Consider the following 19,750-nt stretch of genomic DNA (forward strand, 5'->3'; position numbering starts at 1 on the left):
CCATCAGCTGTGGTTCAGCCTTGAATTCAAACAGTAATTAAAGTAAAAATTTCAAAGTCACTTTACAGTGACTTTGTCAAGTTCACATACTTCCAGCCCTCAGCTCCTGAACTTTGTTACATCTAATCTAAGACTGGTATTTTCTGTGACATACAGAGCACCCTACCAGAACAAACGTGTGTGTACACACACACACACAGCCCTTTTAGGGTGCTAAGATATCCATTCTAAAACAGGTATTGATAATGATAGCTTTTAAAAGCTAAGTGAAACCACTGTACAAAGATTGTATACGCTTTCATACTCATGCATCCTTGTAGTACAATTTTCAACATCATATCCTGTTGGTTAAAAAGTCATGGTTAATATTTTTTTCTTGAGGATTTTCATCTAGTCAGTCTTAATACTAAAGTGAAGATGACTCTCAAAGCTTCTCATGGTTTCAGTATCGGACTAACAAAGAAATTCAGCATCTTCTCAGATGAAGACTTACTAGCAAATATGACAGAGAAGAGTCCAGCACTTAACAAATACAGCTCTCACTCTGTGGATACTTCACCCTCCTACCTCCCCCTCACATCAAACTCCCCTTCTAGATCCCAGTGGTCAACAGGAACTCCAGAGGCACCATCTAAAGACTTAAAAACAGAATATTTGGGAATCAGACCTTGTAATAATAACCAACAGCACAGTGCCAAAAACAGCAGCCATGAAAAAGCTAACTAATTGTTAACACCAGCCATTTGCCGTCTAAACAGGATTTCATAAAGAGTCCTCAGCGTCCTCAGGTCACTTCCTCAGGGTGGAGGAAGTCAGAATGTAGTTAGGAGAAGCCCCGATCTAATTTTCTCAGAGGATATGAAACATGTTTGCTGTTTCGAAGGACCCTCAATGTTTGATGGGTCCAAAATTCATATTGCTGTAAATCTACAGCATGTAGGTTACAACAATACATTAAACAACGGAAACTGGCTCAGCTATCTTAAAACATCTATCAAATGGTCTTGGAAACTTCTTTTACTCTTCAGAAAGGACAAAATTTTGCAATACAATGTTAATTAGCTATCCAGAATACCATATACCATCTGAATACCATAAGCTTCTGCAGCATTATGGGTTCTTTGATTTTATTAATTTAAAGGTATCTATGACTTCAACATAGTTCACTGAAAAGAATCATCTGCCTCACAGCACAGAAGAGATGACAATGTCAGGATAAGCAAAGCTTTGCATTACAGGGCTTTCCACCTTTACATTCTTATCTGAAAGTAATTCACAGCTCTTTTGTATGATTTAGAAGATACCACATGCATAACTACAGCCATAATTACATAGTGAAGCACTTGAAGTCAGTTCTCAGTTTCACATGGGCAGCACTGCATCTCCACTCTTCTGCCAGGAACAGGTAGGATAAAATACAACTTAGCTGCTTTCACACACAGTAGAGTTTATCACATTAATTTCCAGCAGACCCGCTGTCACACAAGGCCAATCCAGATCTTACATGCTCCTACTCCACTTCTGAATTTTTCCATTTACAGAAGGTATAACCAGATCATCACGACCTTGAAAAATGATTATGTGCAATCACACTATTGTCTCCTCTGATTTGTGATTTTAGATGAAAGTGGAAGGGGAAATGGAAAAAAGAACTGCCACCTGACTTGAAAACACAGAAGTAAAATAATCTTCTGGGCAGCTGTGGCATTGAAGATTCCATGAAGACATAAAAAAAACCTTTAAATTTCTAGGTAAAGCCAGTTCCTCATCTTGGAAGAAGGAGTCACTGTTTGCTACAATTTCCACCAGTACACACATGTTCTTTACCTAGCCATCAGCAAAAACTACCCCATTAGCCACTCTCCTTATTCCCTGCATGCATGCAGTCTCAGGTCACATAGCCAAGGATGAACAACCAGAAGAAAAAAAACAAAACAAAACAAAAAACAACAACAAAAAAAACAAACAAAACAAACAAACCACACAGAAGTGAGGAATGATAAAGTTCTTGTACATAAGAGACAGGATAAAAATGTAAGCAGTACAGTGTTTCCTGTTTTAGAAATAAAATACAAAGAATAACCACATCAAAAATAAAACCAGAAGAATGAAAACAATCTGTCCTCCAAGTAGACTACTAAAGAGTTTTCATACTACAAAGATAAAAATACACAGACTCTTAATACATTTTTAATTCTTCAACATACCTGAAGCATGCACTGAGACACCACACCTTCAGGAATCTCAGGGAAACGTTGCCGGAGATCATGGAGTACCTGCACATCGAGTTGTTGACTGCCCTGCGCCATGCCAGATTGATGATGTTCCAGATTATCAAAAAATGGAAGTCAATAGGCCTTCCAATGATTATGATCTTCTGATGCTTCTGGCATTTTCTGTAAGTGAGAAAGCACAATCAATTATTTTTAAGCAAACACAAAATTTTTTCTTCACTCGTAAACTGCATGTGTAAATGGATGACTGCATTACATTTCTAGATCCAGTTATCAAGAGACACAAAGGCTTAAATGCAGGAGTGGAAATCATCAAGTCTCAAATTATAATCCCTGAAGACTTAACCTACCACAGGTACATCTACATGACACTTCACTACAATATGCTAGCTAACATCTTTACACAGACCTACTGCAGTATCACACAGGCATGACTTAATCTGACCTGCATAAGAGGAACTGTTACCAATTTACTCCCAGGGAAATTCTGAGCAGTTTGTAGAAAACTGGAGTTATCATGAAGCATACAGATCTTTGTTATTTACAATATGCCACAAATAACAGGCTAGAACGCTAAGCAGCACAACTATCCGATAATACTCTTCTAGTACTTAAACCCTTTGCTCTTTGTATCATTACACACCCCAAAAGTTGGAAGCAATTTCTATGAAACGCAACAGGAAAAGGTATTAAATGGAGTTCAAAAAGTCATTACTAGGATTATGATAAGCATCTACTTAGGATTTTTGTAAGGCACCTACTACATTCACACTAAGATGATTAATGAAAAGAAAAACACTTTCCATTTCAGGATTCTTGTACTCAACAGCATGAAGATATTATCCAAAATTCAATGCCAAGGAGCACTAGAAGATGAACGCTGTCTGAGTAAGCAAATGCTCTGCCTGCTGTGACTCATGATCACAGCAGTAATCAACAGGTAGCTAAAGTCCAAGCAGAGATTTGGAAAAGACTTTGCATGAAGGTGACCAGCAAAAAATAGTCCCTGTAACATATCTATCATGGCTAAGCTTCAGAGGCCTTTCCAAAATTAATTCTCAGTTGAATTCATAATTGGGGAAAACGCAGTACTACTTTCAAAAATGGAAAAGAAAGACAAACCAGCAGAGTTGGTGTTCAAGTAACATATTAGCCACTTGAAGTCCCATGTTGATACCATTTAAGTTATGTTCCCTCAACCTCAGTGGAAAGAGTCAATGGTTTAACTTGTTAGCTCAACTTCTAATAGCAGTCTAGAGCAATACTACTAGAATACTACAAAACGTATGTATACCTAATACAATAACAAACTCTAACAGTTCCCTGTATCTTTCTTCCAAAATTTGCTTAGTTTTTATAGGTAAGAAAGCAGAACATACATCTTCAAAGAACTATAAAATGTCAGCTTTAGGGTAAGAACAATTTTGTTTTTCTAAATTATTTTAATTATTTTGAACATTCAATATCCAGGCTTTCCTTTTGTCACCTCTCTCTAAATATTATTTTCTTTCTTTGAAAAGAGGAGAAAAAAAATGTAAAACAGAAGCCCACTCTATGACCTGGCTACTTCATATGTGGACATCTTAGCTGAAATTGACATTCATTAAATAACACACAGGCTCACAGAAAGGGTTTGCTCTGTCATATTTGATACATTCTAGTATTAAAACTGTCACATTGCACTCTTTCCCAAGATAAATGAGACAAATTTAAAGAAACAGTGAAATATCTGAATTATCCTGTGATTTAACAATTATTGTAATAAATTTACACTGTATAATCATTGTGCAGTTCTGCCTACTGCAATAATGTCACAGACCCCCTTCCATTTCAAATGGATACAAGAGTTTCCCCTGATTGCAACAGCTAGGTAAAACTTTATCTACACTACCAGTAGGGCATCTTTTTTAAGGCTGATTTTTCACACATGTCAAACATCCTACTCAAAGGCAGAACACCGCAAGCATTCTGCAAGCGAAACTGACTACAGTGTCAGAAACTCTAGGTGTTTCTAGACAACTCTTTTTCCCAGGAGGCAGGAGATGAAGTGCAATAATGGAAGGGTCCCCTACCTGAAGAAACTGAATTTAAAATCCCTGTGGAATAACAAGGACTGTATCTGAAATAAAAAGATAATTATTTTAATAATTTCATTTGCATAAGAAAAAGCTTTTACATCGCTTCTCTGTTCAAATGCAAATTCAAATGTAATATGAATGAGCAGATTGGAGATCCAGAATCTGTACATTCAACAAGTTTCTGTAAAGCTTTTACAAAAATCTAAATTAAACATTTCTTCAGTGTTTTCCAACATATCCTGAATATTTGTGGCAAGAAAGTATAGGTGTAATTCTCAATGCTGAAGTTATCAGCAGGAACCAAAATAATCAACTATCAGCTTTATCACAGAATCCTCCTCTAGACAGGAATTATGGGTAACTAACTGACCAAAACTTTCCCTCCTCATTTTAAAGATTTAAAGCTTTTCACCTTTACAGTTACCTGGATAGTCTTCAGAAGTCTGGGAGAAACACGAAACAATTATGCGGAGAAGCATGAACACAAAATCATTCAGAATTCCATGGATTCCATGGCTGCCATCAACACCCCCCCTTTTCCTCCCCAGCATTTTGCTCTACCTACTGTTGAGCATTTTATCTACCTGTTCTGCTTGACCTGCCTAAAACTGACTCCATGTTTTTCACAGAAGCAGACCCAAGCTGGCTGGAGTACAACACCTGCTTCCCTTATTGCTCTGCGAGGTGGACGAGCAAGGAGTTCAGAGCCAAGAAGAGTTCGCTTCACGGTGCAGACACACAGCTAAGATGCTTAGATGACAGAGTTCCTGCTGAGCCACAAGAGCTAGGAAAGCAATCTTCTGAAGCTTTTTTCTGTCACAGCACAAACAGGCAAAGGGTCACGGTGAGGTGCACCACACAACCAGCCTTACAATCATGCAAAGTTCACAGAGCAGAACACATCAAAAAGCAACTCCAAATCACAGTGAAAGCAAGTCAGTTCCACTGCAATTTTCAACAGTGAGTTGAGGATACTCATCTCCTAGTCTGAAAGGTATTTCACAAGTACATAATAAATTAACATTGTCATGTATACAGGAGATCTAACAGTAAAAACATTAAAGGATATTGTTGGAGAACTGGTCCCTCTGTGCTAACCCATGGAGATGACCTTGGGAGTCACTAGGGGAATCTTGGGGATTACACAAAGCATCATTCAAATACTAAACAACTACACTAATCAGTTTTTCATACCTTTTTATGCCCAGGTTGTATGTACAAGGCAAGAGCATCTTACATTTATTTTTCCCCTTAAGTCATCCATATATCTTGCAAGTTAAGAAAGCAAACCAGAGCCAGAAGTCCCCTCGATCAACTGATAACTTTCTTCTGAAAGAATGAATGCAATGGAAATACTATAGTCTTGACACTCTCCACAGAATGTGTTTAAATATATTCATATGGAAAAATAACAGAAGTAAAATGGATTCTTTTAAAAAATAGATCACCTAAAGATCCATGAAAAATCAGTAATGATATCCAATTGAAAAATAAACTAGGTAAATATGTATTATGTGAAATTTTTTGAATTATGTACTGATGTGCGTTTACACACATATGCAACAACTAAAATGATTCCTGAACAAATTTCCAGAAAACAAGTTAGTTGGAAGACAGTTTTTCAGGCCGCATCAATTTAACATAAAGTGTTAAGAGTTTTATAATAGTAGTTGAGCATTGGGGAATAACAGGGGGGAAAAAAAAAACAAACACACAAGTAAATGAATCAGTTTATAAAAAGTCAGCTCTTTGAAAGTATCCTGCTTCTATAACTTTTTAAACAAATTCTTTCTTCTTAAAAGAGTTAAATAATCTTTCATTTAGAAGGAAGAGAAAACATGGATGGAATTAAGTAGAGTCAGGGAAAAGAACCTCAATTTCTCCTCTGAATACTACAGAAATGTAATTTTTAAATTGTATTGTCCTGACTTCCAGTCAAAGCTGCCACTTAGAGATAAAAAGTGGCTTTACCGTATGGCATTCATATGAACTCAACCCAATATTTCTAAATTAATCTAGTTATTTCCTCCTCATTCATCACTGTTGATGAAAGTGTTGAGGACAACTTGTGGCCTTCAGATTAATAAATGAAGTAGAAATATTTTTGCTTAAGCACTTACAGGGCATTTCCCCCATACACCTGTGCTGAACTGACAGGTTTTCGGCCAAGGGGCAGAAAAGGGTTCAGGGGAACCTGACAAAGCTGGATGCCATCCTCTACCTAAACATCACTGGAACTTGAGCATCAAGCTTTCAGACACCATGAAGTTCAGGAGGACAAAGGGTAAAAACCACATCGGCTTCTCAATTATACAATCTTTAGAATGCTAAATACAACATTAGTATTACATACAATTTAGTACACAGATAAAATGATGAGCATATATATTTTCACCAAGCAAAAGTGACTTTGATTTTTAGTGACACCTGAACTCATTTGCAGTAAATGTGAAGCAGCAAATCCAATAAACAGTTATACAATCCAAACTCATGACAGTAACCCCTAACTATTACCTGTTTAAATATCATCTGGCAATTTATAATTCATATCTGTTTATCATTTGCTACTGGCATTCAGGTACAAAACTTCTGAGTGGCACTTATGCCTTATTCTTATTATTCTTGTTCTGAACTGTACAGAAGAGCACAGATGGAATACTCTCATTGAACAAGAATTTTCCTTATTTTTCAGGTAGTGAATAGAGGGAAAACTGTAATGCTAAATAATGAGTGAAAACAGGAACTGAGAGAGCAGAAATGAAAAAAGATAACATTCAAAAGATATGAAATTCTGAAACTCAGTTTCATTAATCCAGACAAGTACAGAAACTTATTTTCACCCAAAACTACAGTATGAATAAAAATGAGATCTTGTCCAAAAGAAAAATATGTTATTAAGTGAAATAAGAATTATCAACATTTAACACTCATTTGTAATCGCTTTACTAAAACAGACATTTTGTTTTCAAAGTCATGCTAAACTAACATTAAGCTGGCTACACAGCATAAGTTCTTATTTTGAATTGTAAGAATCTGAATGACATTTAAAATCTTTTTTTGTAAACTTATTTATTAAATGGAAAAAGGTTGTGAGTGCCTGTTATGAACCACATTCAATCTTCTCAAGAGGATTTCTATCCATGATCCGTTTCTCTCAGTTTGGTCATGACGACAAATCATGACTATGGTCATGACGTTCTTGAAATTACGTTTTCAATTCTGTCACTGCATTTTTCTCTTTTTTTTGTTGAAGTTGGTCTCAAGAATGTTACTCCCTTCATCTTTTCAGAAAAAAAGCAAAAAAAAAAAAAAAAGCTCTTATCTGAAAAGCCTTTATAGACCACAAAGCATTCCTGCTCCAAGCACAAGAAAGCTAACATTATTAAACTTGCTCTATACAAAAGCAGTATTTCTAAAGTATACAGCAAACCTATAGTACATGCAATGCTTAAGTAGTAAAAAATGTTCTTATATAGATTAAAACATTTCTTTCATAATTGAAAAAATTAGTTGCTTATTAATAACATCTACTAGTACACTCATCTTTCATGACTTTTTTTGTCCAAGATTCCTAAATTCAAGATGTCTGGAAATAATCCAACCAAAAAGTCATACAGCTACTGAACTATGGTGTTCTTTACCAGGCACAGCACTGTGACGGTGTGCTCCTTTCCCCCCCACTGATGTGCTCTCTCCCCCTCAACCTGACCTCCCTGTAAACAGCACATATATAGGGGCTGGTTGAGCATGCGCCAACTAAGGCCCGTCTAGCATGCAGATATGACTATGAGTCAATCATCTCCCCCCCCATAAATAGGGGGCAGCCCAGAGCCCCTTGAGCTCTCCTGCATGGCAGCGGGCTGCACTGCAGAACCTCCTCTTGAGCAGGGACGCCTCTCAAGGTTACTCCTCGAGGTTGAGAGATTCCTTACCCGCGACAGATCCTCGGTAAGTGATTAATAGCATGCTGAACTTTTGCAAACTTCACAAAACTTTGCTGAGTTATATCTCTGACTAATTGCGCACATAATCCCTTAGACATAAACCGTTGACCAAGTCTGAGACTAGGACCGGATCCAGCTGCACCTAGGCTCCTCTCCGAAGGAGTTTAGAAAGCAAGGGGGTCCAGTCTGAACCTCGTGACTCAACGGGAGGGTTTCTGTTGCACACGCATCTGACCCTGTCCTTCACGCAGTAAATAACTGAGTGAACCTTGCCAATCGAACCTCGCCAATCGAACCTCATTAAATCGTTCTTATTTACGATTGAACTTTGTTAAGTCGCTGTCTTACTGCAATAAATGTAGTGCTGCTTCCCTCTTACGAGTGAAGTGCATCACTCCTTTCGCAACAAGCACCCAAAAAAATTTCCCAGCAATCTAGTATTTTCCCTATATTGAAATTGATTTTATTGTACTATTTTAGCATAAACAAAAATATTCAAGATGTGTTAAGATTAGTCTATGTACTAAAAGCATGTTTCTTAAAAACCTACATCACAAGAAGGGTTAATTTTTTCTCGTAAAAGCTTTCCATCACTCACAAAAGTAAAATATCATCATCTCTTCCAGCTTCAGCACTCAAATACAGCAATGATTCTGAAGCATTTATTATTATTTGGAAATTGAAAAACTGTGATGCAAGTCCCTAGAAACTGCCCTTTAGGGAGAGAATTTCAAAGTTTTTATTTACATTCACAAATACGTGAATTGAAAACTATTCAATGATCTATGCATTCATTGCGGTCTTTTGAAGGAAGTTAACCTATATGCAAAGAGTGCTTAGGAGGCAGCTGTCAATTTAACTTCTACAATAGATGTTGACAGACTTCCACTGCCTCCAGAGTAGTCTAGAACTTTGGCTACAGTGTTCCAAGGATGCCAAGACTTACTGCACACAAAGCAGCATGAAAAAGCGTAGTTAGATCATTTCAGGTGTAGTAAGTTACAACTCGCACACAACAGAATGGCGCTCTACCTTCTTCCCACTCAAATCTACTCAGCTGAGCTAGCTCAGCTTGCTAAATTAATAAAATAAATTCACTTTTTTGGGGAAGAGGAGGCAAAAGGGTGAGGAGGGGAAAGGAATACAGGACCAAGAGCAACACCTCTTTCTTTTCAGCACAAGTAAGCCAATAGCTCAGTTAAAGCCATTAACAAAAAGAAAGAAACAAACAAAAAACCCAACCACACACTACCACACACATCTTTTTCTGAAGCAGACTCAGAACAATAGAACCCAAGCTGTTGTTGTATGAACAGCACTAAATCAGAAAGGGAATTTTGCCAAATGCTGTCAGTACTGAAATTAGAGAGAACATGGTTGTGGCACTGCAAGAGAGCTGACTGGCAGCTGAGTTCAGAAGGTACACAACCAGCAGGAGGTCAGAGCTGAGGAAACTGTACTTCAAACTCCAGGTCATTTCCCCATGGTCCATTCAATAATGCTCTCTACAAACATTCTTTCTGAAAACCATGAAGAACCAACTGATCATAAGTAGTGAAGGCAGTCAGCTCTATACAACTGGCGTGAACACGGTCATACTTTCTTCATTTCCCTTGCCACATTGGTTCCGTGCTTCTGAAGACTAGAATACCCTCCATACACTGCATGCCAATTGTAAAACATGAGAAGACTAGAAAGGAATTAGCTCAGATGACAGATTTAGAAAGCACTGAATTGAAAAAAATTATTACTATTTATTTCTTACCTAAATAAACATGATTTTGGCCAATGAAGTCTACATTACTAGATGATCACATCCCAATTCCCTTCCTGTACTTGAAGGGAGGCAGATAATTACTGTTCTGCATTCAGCAATGACTGCAAACACATGACAGAAAAGCTGTTAAAGAGCAGCATTTTCATAAGTAACATACCTTGTGAAAGTAAAGACTGTGAAATTCGAAGAGGATTCAAACAGTTCTTTCACATCAAGAATGAGGTGAGCAAAAAGATGGTCATTAACACCCCATCCCACTCATATCTACTAACTATTTAGTAAGTATCTGCACCCAATTATAGCCTTGTAAACATTCCTGGCATATGATCTGGCTGCAGATGCAATCATGTAATCTCACCTCTAATCCTTGAGCAGCCTCTGGAACCACTGCTGGCTTAAATTCAAAGATGCCTGCAGTAGGACTATTAAAATGGATCGTAAATGGTTTTAAATCATCACACCATCCTAATACTGGGAATAATAGAGAGACCAGTTTTGAACATTAAGTTTCCATTTATTGAACCATTCAAACAAACAAAACCAAAAAGCAATCCATATTATAAACGCTGGAACACTCACACCAATCCCACTAAACTCTGGATTGCTCTTGCCACAGAGGAAGGCAAACACTTTTGTGGTAATGTGACACCTTTACAAAGATTTCCTAACTGAAAGATCTTAAACCTCAGAAATACAAGCTAAATTGTTATAACAGTGCCAGGACAGCATTTTTTTCCTCACAGCTGTCTTCTCTTACACAGTTACACTGTTTTTTGTCATATATCATGTTTCAATAAGAATTACTTTTCCCCACACAGTACAGCTACCATAATTTTTTGGATTATATACAGCTAAAAACTTCTCTGCCACCTCACAAATCACAGTGACCATTTGTTACAGAAGCTTTTTTATTTACAGGCTGCTACATCCCACAGCTTTTGGAGTGTGTTGCCTCACAGCCTGGAAGCAGACTAGGAAAGAAATATAAAACAGAGCTTAAAGTCATTTTTTCAGTTCATACAGACACACTAAGCACAACAAAGCATAAGGAAAGTAGTCAATGTTCGAAGTTGAGCTCAGCTTGCTGCTGTCACCGTTATGAAGGGAATGACTAAGTCACTAAAAACACAACTGCATGGTTTGGCAAACTGTCTTCTATGAACATTCATTAACTTGTATAAGAATACCAACAGATTCATAAAGCTCCTGGATGGTAGGAAGACAATGGAAAAGATAGTAAAAAGCTATACAGCAAAATAAAACTGTAAAAATAAAGCTGACAAGCTATCACTGCTGACCAGTTGGTGTCTTACATTACAGTGAAGTTAAAAGCTCACATGCCAATTCTTGGCTCAATTTCTGTGTCCATTTAACCATAAAACAGATGTTTCATTTGATGGGCTAGAACAGCTCAGAACATTGAAATAGAATGCAGCTCATTTTCATCTATCCTTTATTTTTGAGACAATGATAAAAAACGGCTAAAAAAGCTTTTAAACCCTCTCAGTTACTGTCAAAACACACTACTAAGAAGTGTCAACTCCAGTTATTGTGACAGAAGATATTTCAGTGTCTCTGATAGTTTAAAGAATCAAAGGAAACTCCCACTTAAGCAAAGCAAGACTGAACCCATAAAACATACATACTGCTTTTTACTTTGAGTGCCATATGATTAGCCACCTACAATGATGATAAAAATGGGCATCTGTCTATTCTTTCAGTTGTAAATCTTCAGCTGGTAGTCACACTGGGAAAGCCAGCATGGAGAGAATACTATTATCTCACTCACATTGATGAAATGAGAAGGAATTTCTTCATTGCTTTACACTCTCTTGGTTTTATTCATTGGCTTAAAAAGTTAAGCAATGATCAATTTTATCCATGTTTGAAAACTGTTGTCACAGGTTCTACAAAAGAGGAACACCATGATGCAATGTGGTATCTTCATCACACAAAACCAACATGCAATTCCGAAGCAAGAGAAACGTGGATGGAGGAACAGTGACACTGGCTGGAAATAGGACTAAAGCATAACAAGGTTTCTTCTGTGGTCTGAGGGGAAGCATGTTAATAAGATCTGTTATTAAGAAAATTCAAAAGTCACTATTCCCTCTTAAGCATGTATATTTTCCTGCTTTGTGCTTTGGCATTTGCTTTGCTTTTCTCCCTTTCGTTTACAGTCTGTCATCTTTGTGAGCCCATCAAGATCTAAACAGACTAGCGTTATTTAGTTATTGTTCTTCCTCTTCTATCAGAGATAGAAGCCATCAAAAAAAGTCACAGGACCACTATAAATAGTTTAGCATTTACACAGATTGAACAGAAGCATCAGGGACAGAGACACCAAATTGCCAAACTCGGATGCAAAGGTTAGAAGCATTTCTCTACATTTCTCTCATAACATCTTCAGAACAAGTTACACATTAGTCTACAGCTTGGTCATGGTTAAATTTCCATCCTTTAAGATAGGACAATTATTTTTAAGTAAAAGATCTTTTTTATTCCACTGCTTGGAAGCAAAAGAAAAGGAGTGAAAACCATCTCTACCCTGTAACAAGTCAAATCTCCAGAAGCTGAAGTTTACTTTCAATAACTTCATGGTACATTATACCAGGAGATGTTAAAAACTGAATGATAATGAGACTGATACACTGGAAAACTGATACTCCTTTTGGCAAATGACTAAGAAGTCTTTGGCCAGTAATTCCTCTACCTTTTGTGACTAGTAAATACTTCAACAAGAATTTGTTCAATAGGAATTCTCACTCCCCCAAGCAACTAGAAAGCAACTAGAGGCAGCTGTGTAACAAAGTTTCTACAGAAGCAAGTTTTCAATGCAGTGAGACAGTTCAGGTATGATGCTACTATGCAGCAAGGACCAATTTCCAGAACTCTTCTGGAGAATACCAGGTGAAATTAAAAGTTGTAAGCACAAGTGAATTTGTATATTGCAGAGAATCATGAGATTATCACAACTGTCATGTTAGAATACATAGACTAAAATGTCAGTACTCAAAGCTGTGAGGACCATGAACTAGCTTTCTTGCCAGGATGTATGACCTACGAATATTGATTGAATGTTTGTCAAATACAGGCTGTGGCTGGAAAAAACACTGCAGTGAACCAGTGTACTGACAGATTTCCTAATTCACAAACTCTAAATATTGGCCCTGCTGAAGGCAATTTTAGTGATGCACTTTTTTTTTTTTTTTTTTTTTAAGCTGTTACAGTCTTTTGCGGTAAGCAGAATGAGCCAGAAAGGATACATCTCCCCTTCCAAAAATGTACCATACTACATACTAACATATACTATACAGCATGGGAAAAGGTCTACTAATCTGCAAATCCATAAATTGTGAGCTTTAGCATTACTATTTTCTTTTTAAATACAGTCTCCTATTCATATTTCCAGGTTTAACAATTACTAATAGCCAAGGTTTATACTACAGAGATGGCTGGAGAAGAACCAGCAACTATGATTCAACAGTTCCACAAGCAAAACAGGCTCAAACATTGCTATTTTTGATAAAACCTATTCCCAGGTGAAAGTCTGTATACAGGAAGGCAGAGCTTTCCTATTTTGTCATTATCAAGATAATAATGCAGTGCTTCTGTCATCTAGTGTTACCAAACAACAGTTTGACTCTGCTTTTGTTTCCCCTTCAGGATACTCCCTTCCTCAGCACAAGTATCAGAGGCTTATTTTTATATTCATCCCGCTCATAGCAAGAGCAGGAAGTGTGAAGTAAGCTGGAATTTTAAATTGCAATGTCAGTGTTTAGAAGTCTATTTGGACACTGATATGCCTTACTAATATGCCTTACTTAGATTTGACTACAGAGTTCTCTGTAGAAGAACACACTGTTACAAATGGCTAGTCTTATGTGGAAAACTTAGCTAACAAACTGCAAAAATACTGGACTGTCAATACAAAAACTGTTCCATAAAGCAAGCTTTCTTCTCAGAAGTGCAACATTAACATTTCTTGGAGAGCAGATGTCTCAGCGTATTGCTATGGAGAGTTATTTGTAGGTCACCAGTTTCACTCTTGATCAGCTTAACAGGAATTAAACACTATTCCAGACTAAGATGTTTGACAGCTCCTACACAAGACAAGTGTTTTTCAGCATTGGCTCTTGCTCCTACATGACAAATTCATTGCTGCACTTTGAATTTGTTTGTAAGATGTTCAGAACAGGGTCTGTTTCAAGATGTATTTACATAGGGCAAAGTACAGTGAGTCCTTCAGCAAGAGACTTCTGCAATATGAGACACTGTCGTTACTGTTGCAGGAGTTCACAGTAATAAATATTCACTGAAACCAGAGGTTTCAAGAAGACTGAAGACAACAGTCGTGATTTAAAAAACATGAAACTCATTTGGCTTCTGGCTTCCCACATAAAACTGATACAATTTTAGAGTGAACTACACTCAAAATCCACTGCAACACATTCAAATTGCTATTCATATAGTCAGCCTACATCCCTCACTTCTGTTTACCGCCTTCCTTTGATTCAGTCTTCTCCCTAATAAAAATGTCTCCTCTAAATAGATAACTGAGTTGCTATCAATAAATCCAAAATAAATTATGGTCCATTCGCTGAGTAAAAGCAATGTAATCAGGTCAGTCCTCTGAGACTGCTTATATTTCCTAGAAGGCACACAGTTGCACTTCACACATTCAGGGGTATAATATTTGAATTTTTAGCTAGTTACTCAGTTTACTTGGGCAGCTCAGAATAAACTATTTCACAATGAAGTAAAAGTTGGACGATTCTTATCACAGTCAGCTTAAGCTGGGAGAAAGAACTACAAGACTGAAATTTACTCATTAGGGTCAACCATGCCATGAGTTAGTAACAGGGTCAGTGAATAACGGCAACAGAATCTTTCCAAAATGAAGTTTGTTTATGCTACCAAACAAGCTGCTATTAATTTGAATTAAGTTATTCTTAAAGCAGAAAGAGAAGAAAAAAATTCTGTATCTACCGTTTAAAAATACCCCATAACTTGAAGAAGCAACAAAAAACAGAGACATTAAATTCATCACAATACATGCAGTATCTTTGCTTTTCCATAAAGAAAATATTTTACAGATTAGTATCAGTCCTAATGCAAAAAAATTTTTTGCGATTCAAGCACTATTAGACTCAGATATGCAATGTAAAGACAGTTTTCCTGCAAATACACAGTTTTCCCTTAAAACAAACTAATTTTCCCCTTGCACACTCTTACAGATGTAGGAAGGTTCTGCTTGTGCTTTTTCCAAAGAGAACAAAAATAATTCACGATCACATGGAAAATTTAATTCCCAAGTTGTGCAACTCATCACAGGAAAAAAAGGTGAGAGCAGTAATACTTTAGCAAAAGTATTGCCAAACATCATTTCCTGCTTCTGAAATCTCACTGAAAGATTTTTATGATGTCTAAGAGTAGTAATGTAACAGTAACAAACAAAAGTTATAAATAAACAGACTGGTAGGATTTCTCTGATAAGTGTCTCAAATTTTCATATGACAAACCTTGAAAATATTCTATATTAAATACAGTGACTGTACCAAAGATTTCTACTTTGTTAAAAACTGCATATATGGAAGAGTATTACAGGATAAGGTACAGACAACAGCTATAACACATAGCTATTGTCTTAAACATTAAAATTTTGCTGCACCAATAAGCAAATGATCACAAAACATGTTTATATCTGTAAAGCAGTATTTAATTACCTGCAGAGATAAAAGGAGCTACTAACTAATATCAGTTTCAATTTAAATGACCTCTGTAAGTTTATTAGAGGCCCATTTGGCAATAGTACCAAAAGCAACATCTATATTAAAGATTTGCCTGTATTCTCTACCTTGAGGAGAACTCATATCTGAGAAGACCAGCTGAGAGACAGAATACAAAGCAGTAAGAGAAGAAAACAGTACTGGAAAGCATTAACACCAATGCAACACTGTTTCTGGCCTGACTACTGCTAGCCTCTCCTCATGGCCACCTTAAAACTAGAAGGAAAACCCTAGACTAGAAAGAAACGAAGTTGAGTGAGGGGACAAGAAAACCTCATTTCAGAATCCATGGCGCAAACAGACTAATGGAGGATATGACTGTACACAGAGGAAACAGAGGAGGGAAGTGGAGAGAAGCACATGAAGGGGAACAAAAAATAAGACAGAAATAGGGAGGGAGCAGACATAAAACAAGGAACAGATAGGAGTTAGTACAAAGCAGTGCAAAAAGATCATGAACAATGCAGAGAAATATGAACCAAATACTCTCTAATCAACAGAAAACACAAATTTCTGTTTCTGAAAATTAATCTCTGGTTGCCTGACTGCCTACATATCTCTGATATGACTAAATGCTGTAAAATATTGTGGAAAAGTTGGACAGCATGCCTGTCTTTTGTATTGTTCCAGGAGAATTTGGTAAGATAGGAAATCACAGCATGGACCCTGCCTATTTTGTGATATATTCTGACAGATATTTACAGGAATACACATAAGGCTGTCACAACAGGTCTTTTCATGTTTGTGTGTATGTATGTAGGTATGTAAGAACATACATGCTTGTGTATTTATGCATACATATACATATGTGTATATTTTATATATATATAATATATAAAAAAATCAACACACAGAGTACAATGCTGATATCTCTGTGAATCAGTCATACATGAGAAACTGCTGTACCCAATTTCCTAGTGAAAGAGATGTTAAAATAAAAACACTACCTGCTAACTAAAATACACACATGTACACACACGATCTCCAGATGTCATATAATCTCTAGATTGACATTTATTTAGGAAGAGTGTCTTAAAATTTTGATTTTTGTTTCTGCAATTCTGTTTCTTTTCTTTTAAGGACACATTCATCTTCTATTAACATTATTTTAAGATGAAAATTTTTACCTCAGCTTAGTCCCAAGACTTTCTCTGGAGATGTAACTTAGATACTAGACAAATGGAGACATTCTTTAATGTTTTCATTCTGCACTGGCTTCAGTCTTCTGTATACATAATATCAATACAATACAAAAAAAGTCTGGTCGAAGGAAAGCTGTGAGTTTCCCTCTTCCCATAAGCCAGTACTGTGTTACAACTACTGTGGAGAGAAACCTTGGTAGTATAGGGTAACATTTAAATAATCAACACTCAGATAAAGCAGTAGCTGCCATCTGTCTGTGGAATTGTTTCAATGGCAAATCTCCATGAGGAAGTGTAGATATTTCAGAGCCACTTGTTCCATAATCTTAGGCCAGAAATAGGACAAGCCAAAATAGATATGGAAAGACTGGAATATGAACAAAATTGTTCATCCTAAGATGCACTGATGCATTCCTGCCAGAATTCTTGTACAGCTTCAAAGGACTTGAACAGTATCCAATGGCTTAATTTGATAAAAGTTTTACAGTGTCCTCTTCCTTACAGAGAACCTGGCACAAAATCAGATATTTTAATGCCAACAAGGGCAGGCTGAGTGACTACAGATAGCAGAGGTAAAAGGACAGACACCAACACTGAACTTTTCTACAAACCGTATTCACCTCCACTTCACACTGCCAAATAACTTGCACTTTTCTGTGTCCTCAGGAAACTGATTTTTCTGACAATTTAACAGTCTTTAAATTAGAAGCTTTTTGAATCTCAGTCAATTATAGCTATAAGCTAGTATGAATTGATTCTAAGGACCATGCTTTCTCTCTCTCTATGAAGCTTCAAGTCATGAATTTGATAGGTTAACAAAAACTATACTTGCAGTCTTGAACACCTTGGTTGCTCACTGACATTGCCTACAAAGGCACTCAGCTCTCGGCCACGAGTCACATTTGTTTATTTTTCTTGGTTTGGTACCAGGCTGGGAAATTTCAGGCCCAAATGATGAGACCAAAGCAATTTCTGACTGGAGAATGCATGACATTTTACGTATAACTGAGTATAAAAAGACTGATTCTATGATGATGGAGAGTAAATAAGCTAGTATATGTCATCATGAGTTTTAGCAGGAATATGTTTAACAACTCTGTGGCTCCAAAAAATGGGGCTTACAATAGAAAAGTTGTAAGGAAAGAGGCCCTTTAGGGCTAAACAGTCTTTCCACAGTTGGCACTTCATGGCTATCTGCTGGTAGAGAAAGTTATGAGCAAATTTCACTGTCACCAATATGGCTACAGGAAACAAACTGGGAACAGACCTGAATACGAGGCAAAATGAATCAAGCACATTTTCTGAAGATGACTTTGACTTCTTAAAGAATTCCACACAGAACAGTCTGTATTAGCAATCTCAGTTTTAAAATATATTACCTTTATTCTATATGAAGAATATTCTCCCAAATCAGAGTTAAACATGTATATTAAGCACTTGCAGCAATCAGCATCTCTTTAAGGGCAGATCATTTGCACACTGATCTGACCAGTTCTACTCCATTAAGGCTGGTAGGATAAACTGCTCTGATTTCATTTCCCTTTTAGGAAGCTATCCTCATAATCCTGCTTTAGAGGAAGAAGAAAATAGGGATCAGAGACTGCTCCAACTTAAAATAGTTACTAACTCATTCTACTCTTAGAGAGGTTTGGATTATTTTACTTCTCTAAAACAAAAAGGTGCTGTCTGGCAGCTCAAGGTGTGCCCATCTTCCAGAAGCTCTGTCTTTTTTTGTTCTAACAGATCTCTCCATTATTTTGAGGCAAGCAGGTGTCTTGGGGATAACTTGGTAAAGCAGTAGCAAAAGAACTGCCTGAAACATTCTTTACATTACTCTAAAATTTCTCTAGTATTTGTGCTGTGCTCAGTGCTATTCACCTTCACAGAAATGAAAGAGTGCAAATGATAACCAATAGTTTTGAGTGGCTCCTGATTCAAGCTACAGAAACTTAAAAGTCATCTTTCACCTGATATGGTACACCTTTGCCCAAATGCTGCAGCAAAGGAGAAAATACAGTGCTAAACTAGTTCTTTAACCAAATCTCTCAATTTCTTTACTGTTCAGAAGTGGCACAATGCACACATTTTGTAAAGAGAGGAGCAACATGGAGCAAGTCCAGCTCTTCACTTAGACACTAAGAATTTGAATCTGAAATACAGGTCTTTTTGGTCTAAGTCCCTGGAATCTTAGAAGACCATCATTTGCTGAAAACACAGAGGGGAAAAACACCAGGATCATGCATCTTCCCACATATCAAATACAGTCCTGTGTACAACAGATTAGACAGCATAAAAATCTTAAGTTTAAACTACATTTGCAGTCACCCCCCCCAGTGACTGCCACCAGAGTATTCCTCTGCAGCCAATAACTGATATCTGCCCTAGACACAAGCAGCATGAACTGACAGATGTATAGACTTCAGAACCAAAAGAGTAGTTGAAAGTAATTCCGTCTTACCAGTTTTCTGTTACAGTAATTAAAAGTTAGTACTGTTTAAAGTTTTTTCCTTAGATTAAAAAAAAAAAAAAGAGTGAAATATTTTTAAAGCAGAATCTGTTAACAGAGTTACATTTTAGTATAGTATTTTAGTTAACTTCTCTGCCAAGGAGGATACCAGGTTTCATTCAGGGTACACAAAAGACCTTGGACACTCCATGACCCACTAATTCTCCATTGTGTAAACAGCTTTACTTAGGAAGTTAATCTTAAGTCAAATATCCTTTCATTACATATTTTGTCTGATTTTCAAGTTAATTAGAAATTTCACAAAAATTTGAAAAGAACT

General features: G+C 36.8%; 1 protein-coding gene across 8 annotated transcripts in view; it reads right to left on the reverse strand.

Moving 5' to 3' along the window:
• TAB3 (TGF-beta activated kinase 1 (MAP3K7) binding protein 3) overlaps positions 1–19,750 on the reverse strand; it is a 50,891-nt gene that overhangs the window by 18,428 nt on the left and 12,713 nt on the right. For 7 of the 8 annotated variants that reach the window (XR_010884342.1, XR_010884341.1, XR_010884340.1 and 4 more), the window contains one exon: positions 2,208–2,396. Coding sequence is in view for 5 of the 8 variants with exons in the window: in XM_067297562.1 (XP_067153663.1) it covers positions 2,208–2,309 (102 nt within the window). In the remaining 3 variants the exon portion in view is untranslated. Of the gene's footprint in view, positions 1–2,207; positions 2,397–4,306; positions 4,329–19,750 lie in introns of those variants that run through there. The other variant, XM_067297541.1, reaches the window with a different exon arrangement.

Source organism: Apteryx mantelli, chromosome 1 (assembly GCF_036417845.1).
Source record: "Apteryx mantelli isolate bAptMan1 chromosome 1, bAptMan1.hap1, whole genome shotgun sequence".
In the NCBI taxonomy this organism is placed as follows: domain Eukaryota; kingdom Metazoa; phylum Chordata; class Aves; order Apterygiformes; family Apterygidae; genus Apteryx; species Apteryx mantelli.